This window comes from Cheilinus undulatus, linkage group 8 (genome assembly GCF_018320785.1).
Source record: "Cheilinus undulatus linkage group 8, ASM1832078v1, whole genome shotgun sequence".
In the NCBI taxonomy this organism is placed as follows: domain Eukaryota; kingdom Metazoa; phylum Chordata; class Actinopteri; order Labriformes; family Labridae; genus Cheilinus; species Cheilinus undulatus.
In genome coordinates, this window is record NC_054872.1 from 9,477,706 (window position 1) to 9,483,528 (window position 5,823).

The 5,823-nt window shown below is 42.9% G+C and overlaps 1 protein-coding gene across 1 annotated transcript; it reads right to left on the minus strand.

Moving 5' to 3' along the window:
- Nucleotides 1-624: 624 nt before the first annotated feature.
- Nucleotides 625-3,967, minus strand: LOC121513483 (piggyBac transposable element-derived protein 4-like). Its single transcript, XM_041793270.1, has 4 exons — nucleotides 3,567-3,967; nucleotides 1,762-2,850; nucleotides 1,513-1,683; nucleotides 625-1,433 (listed from the first exon to the last, which is right to left on the minus strand). The coding sequence occupies exons 1-4, from the start codon at nucleotides 3,740-3,742 to the stop codon at nucleotides 983-985; spliced, it is 1,887 nt and encodes a 628-aa protein (XP_041649204.1). The 5' UTR covers nucleotides 3,743-3,967; the 3' UTR covers nucleotides 625-982.
- Nucleotides 3,968-5,823: the final 1,856 nt, after the last annotated feature.

The following is a 5,823-nucleotide window of genomic DNA, read 5'->3' on the forward strand; positions in this document are numbered from 1 at the left end:
CCTCATGCAGTTCTTTTTCCAACAAAACTAAGATGTCATCTTTCCCTGGTAAGAGCAGAGTCTGCTCCTCACTCATCAATCATGTTCCCATCCACGCAGAAGCATAACAGACCCTTAATCCGAAAGAAAATAAGAATAAATTTTTTTTTTTTTTAAAAGTCACACAACCAAACTGTGCTCACAGTTACTTTCTTTTTGTATTTACTGCAAAAAATTAATAGAAAGTAGCAAATTGTTTCATTCTGCGATGAAAGTAAGTGAGGACAAGCCTGTGGCTCTGTCACTCCTTCAGAATCACTCTGAATCCATCCATCCTGACAGAGAGCTTCTTACGGAACCAGCTGTGCCAAGTTAGAGTGATGGAGAGCAACTTTTACAACACACTCACACTAGGCAATCTGCACCGTGCCTTAATCCAGTGTCTGTTAGGTGAGCGAACAAATGTATGCCTGTGTCTAGTATATTTCCATGGTTCATATTCACAAGATAAATGGGCAAATCACAGTGTTTAAAGTGAGGATTCGGTACGAGAGAGGGGGGGGGGGGGGGGGTGAAAGAGCACGAAACAGTAGGAGCCGATCTGAATCATCAATCATTCCCCTGCTTCCTCAGATTAGAAGTTTTGCTGTGGTAAACCTTGAACTTCATGTCAAAAATATTGCAGCGTAACCTTTGAAAAGTTGAGCGCTACCTTCTACCGCTTCCTATCAGCCATGCTCGTTTTATTGATTCAGTAAACTGCTGCCGACGCCATCACTCTCGTGCCTGCAATGCTGCATTCGCGTCCAGCATGGAAAATTGACTACTTTTCCACTCTCTTGCAGTCACAAGGATGTGTTTAGGTACCGAAACATTGGTACCGTTTGATTTTACGTGAATCTGTACTTGGGAGTACTGATGGAATTCGGTCGGTACCAATAAAAGTACCGAATTCGGACCCATCCCTACACTATTTACAACCAATTTCACATCTGCATGCAATCTACAGTCCTTCTGCATCGTGCCAGGCATTGTAACAGTCCCTATTGGCCACAAAACACAGAGGGATGTTGCAGGATCGACACTTGACAGGAGTCTTTGAATGGCACTGCCTGCATTTCAGTCTGCCTTTTGAGCTGTCACCAGCTATGTATACTGGTTTGTGATGCCAGGTGTCCGATGTCGCTGGTGCAGGCGCAGGTGCAGGTGGTGCTGGTGTGGATGGTGGTGCTGAGCCTACCTGTGCCAGCTGCTCAGCCAGAGTTTCCCTGAAGGCCTTCTGTGTCAAGGGTTTTTCACCTTTCCCCATGGCCAGCTCTTTATGCAGTATAAAGGCGTTCACTGTGGCGATGTCCAAAAAATAGTAGAAAAATGTCTTATACCATTTGCGGGTTTTGTGCAGGACTTTGTAGTAAGTGATGAGGCTGTCAGATATCTCTACTCCTCTCATGTGTCTGCAAAGGCAAAAAAACAATCAATTAATTTTTTTCCTAAAACAAAATATTTCAAGCTCACAGATATTATTGCACATACTGGTTGTATTCTTTTACTGCCGGTGGAACAGGGACGTCTTTTTTTGTCCACTGGCCATCATCGCCCTTTACCCTTCTGGTCACAGTGTCGGGTCCGTGGGCCGTATGAAAAGTGGAACACATAAAGACATCCTTAGTATCCCTCCACTGTACGAAGAGAAGGGAGTTTTTCCTGACGAAAGAAGAACACATACTTTTAGCAAAAATATTATTGTTATTTTGATTATTATTAGTAGTAGTGGTATTATACCTTATCCACCAGATACTGCCACGAGTTGATTTGGAGGTCAGGCCGTTCACTTTCCTGTTTATGCAGATGTTTCCACACGCCCAGATCTTTTGCTGCAGCAGATCACGGAAGAGGGCAGGACTTGTGTAAAAGTCATCCACAAACAACTTATAACCGGTGCCGAGAAGCGTGGTGTCCAGCAGTTGGGTCACTGACTCATAACCGAGACCTTTCTCACTTGACACCTGCTTCCCTTCGTACACAAAAAAGTCCCAGGTGTAGCCACTCTTTAAGTCTGCAAGCACAAACAACTTGTAGCCCCAACGCAAAGGTTTGTTCCTCATACATTGCTTTACCATTCTCTCGTCTACTGTAATTGCCTGTGCTGGGTGATAATTTTGTTTGCATGCAGCTCGCAGCTCCTCATAGAGGGGCTTTATCTTGCATAGGCGGTCATAAGTTGTTGTGCCTTGCTGCTGGTCATTGGCCGCATCATCTGCGCTGCTGCTCATATGGAGGGATTGGTTGATCCGCTTGAATTTATTTCTGGACATTACATTCTGAGGAAATGGCAGGTTGTACAACTTGTCTCCTCTCCAATAGTCAGTGAAGGCTGAGCACTTCACAATCCCCATGTAAATAACCAGAGCCATGAATGAGAACATGTCCTGGAGGGTGATATCTGTCCAGGGGTTGGATGCTGTTTTGTAGTATGCTCTTCCATACTCATTTGTGTTCGTCACAATTGTTTGGACAACTGAGTTTGTGAAAAAGAGCTGGAAGAGCTGGAGGACTGTGTATGTAGCTGTTGGGATGAGTTTGGGTCCAGGGGCATGAGCTGGTCTAAAGTCAGGCTGGGCGGGTGTTATGTCAGGATCGCTGACATCTAACCACCTCTCTTCTGGGAGACCAGATGGAGAGCTTGGCTCGCTACTGGCTCTATCTCTGCCTGTAGATCTTCCCCTTAATCTTCTGCTGCAAGATGTCTGGGAGGGAGAAGGACAAGACTCCTCATCGGATTCCTCTGAGCTACTCCCCTGGAATGCCACACTGTGCGACCGTTTACCAGCTGCAGAAGTCTCAGGCTGCCAGTCTTCATCTGATGAGCTGCTATTACGTGGAAATAATGAAAGAAAGAGTCAATTTACCAAACTAGACCTTACAACGTATAAAACACATACTCTCACAGTCACACACCTCCCTCTCCACAATGGCCCAGAAGTTATGCCATGACACCAATTCACAAAAAACCCTCCCCCACAGGTGAAAGTTTATATGCTCTTTCAGGAATCTGGCCTGGTCATAGTAATACGAAGGTAAAGAGAAATAAAAAACATAAATAAATAAAACTGATCAATACTTTATAAATTACATTCATGTGCATATCTCTATCTCACTATGTAGCATGTAGCCTAATAAAACACACACACACTGAGCCACACACCTCCCCCTTCACACAATGAAAAGGACCACTAACAACCCCCTCCCCCAGGTAACAGTTTCAATGAATACTAAGACCCCCTTTCAACGAAATTATGTTGCACTAATGTGAAGAGGCCTCATCAGGGAAATAAGAAGGTACAGAGAAACAAAAGAGATAAAACATCATTTTGTAATTTAGAGCTATAGCAATCCCTCAATGTATCTGAGAATGAAGCACGCGCACTACCCCACCCCCCAACATGCACACATAACAAAGTCACAAACAACAGGTAGGACAGGCCTCATAATATTATTATATAATTAAATTGTAATATTTTTCATTTGGGGCGGGCTTTTTGGTCTTGTTTATGTAACGCTGTCACAACAACATAGTAATTACTTACTTGTCCGGAGCGATGTCTTCCCCCTCGCAGACTCTCTCCTCCTTCTCTGGATCAACTTCAGGATCGTCGCTCTCCTCCGACCATATTTCATCTCCCACCTCGTCACAGTCCTGTCGTAGTAACTCATTCATCGTCCCGGCGACGCTAAAAACACTCTCGCCACTTTCTTTATCCATTCACTCAGTTTGTGCGTCTGCTCTGTTTTACGCACGGCGATGGTGTGCGCCACAGATACCTGCTCAGGAGTCTGATGCACCGGTTATACGTAAGCTCTGCCTTAAGTTATGGTAAAAAGTAGTGGACTGTCGATAGTTACAAAGTTCTTATTTGGTTCCGAGAACTTTTTAAAGGTATCTATATTACACGAGCACTTAAATAACACATCTAACCGTGAAACTCATCCGTCTGTTTGCAGTCACGCTCCTCTGTCTGATGTGCCGAAAGTTCGCGGCTGTACTTCTTTCCGTGTCACGTGACTGTGGCGACCAATCAGATGGAGTCAGGGTTGCCAGGTCTGTCTGACAAAACCAGCCCAAAGGCCGATATAAACTAGACCAAAACCAAGCCCAATGCTGAAATTCAAAATAATACAGTAAAACCTCTGCCACGCTGCATTGCTTGATTGCCCGCAGACATTCTTATTCTCTATTGGTGGCGTGTATGTCTGTGTGCCATGTCCCATGTTTTCCTGCCTCTCTGCTGGCTGTTTAAGTTGTACCTGAGTGTAAATAGCGTAGTTTGTTCTGCTACAGAGATAATACACTCATACACAAGTCATAAAAATGGTCTGCTAAACCCGTAGACATAAAAAGTCTACCCGCGGCAGTACGTTAAAAATAGCCCAATTCCGCGGGAAAACCCCGGACCTGGCAACCCTGCAAAGATGCACATACACACACAGTGCACCCCCCCCCCACACACACACACCTACAAACACACACGCATGGTTAATCAGAGTCTCCATGTCTGCATCAAACTGGAGAGAATGGCAGAAATAAACTGCTGCAGCTTTGTGGGATAAAAATGCAAAGTCGAGTCAGAATTTCCAGTGTTTAACAACATTTCATCTCAAAGTTATTAAAAAAACCTAATACAAGAAGAGGATGTTAGATTCATGTCTAGTCTGCACCTCTCACTTTCTCCAAGAGTACCTTCATGCAGACAAGATGGCCGACATACACCCAATCCATACCGGACGTCTCAAACAGAAGTCCGTACGTCTAAGGTTAGGCTTAGGTGTTACAATGTTACAATGTTACAATGTTACAATGTCATTTAGCAGACGCTTTTCTCCAAAGCGACGTACATTTGAGAGCAAGAACAACACAAGCAATGATCTAGACAAGAAGAAACAACATCAGTAAGTGCCATCAAGTGCTTCAGGTTCAATTGGACGCAAGTGCTGCCGTGTAGAGTTTAAGGCAGAGTACCTAAAATATACGTTGTTTATGTAGTTTCTTTTTTTTTTGTTTTTTTTGTTTTTGTATTAAAACCCAAGTGTTTTTTTTTTTTCTTTTTTTTTAGGTTCAGGGTAAGGCAGTGGGGAAGGTGATATATTTGAGATCCAGCACCAAGGGTTAGGCTTAGGCGCGAAAAAGACTGACTAACACTGGCAGCTGAGTCCAAACAAAGAAGAAACTTCCGCTTGGGACATCCGGCATGGATTGAATGTGTAGCGACGCCCATGTCGGCCATCTTGACTGCAGTTGGGTCCTTCTCACTTTCTGACTAAAGACGCTGATGGCATTTTTCATTGAGCCAAAGCCACAGCTAGTACTGTTAGTCATAAAAACCAGGAAAGAAGAAGTTCTGTATCTGACTCTGATGCAGGTGAAATTTATTTGAATTTACTTTGAGAGCGTACCTCTAAAATCTAGAGCTAGCAAACTTGCTCTTCACTAGTTTTTTCATCAATAATTTGTCTGCCTTTTTTTACAATTTAGATTGTTGTTTGCGTTTTCTCAAACCACACACTTGAACAGTACATAGATTAATTCACTAAATTAAACAGTCCAACCATTAGGTACCATAGACACAAACAAGTCCCATATTACTAAAAAATATAAAGTAAGTTAAAACCCTGCTTTGAAATATGTTTTACCCTGAGTGCTCAGTTAATAGTTAAAGATAACTAAGAAAAAAAATAAATTATTAAGATGAATAAATAAATGGTTTTTTTAAGGGTTTTTTTGCTTTTTATATATTAATTTAATAAACAAGTATGCTGCTTTTCTAAATAAAAAGTATCAGTCTGAGT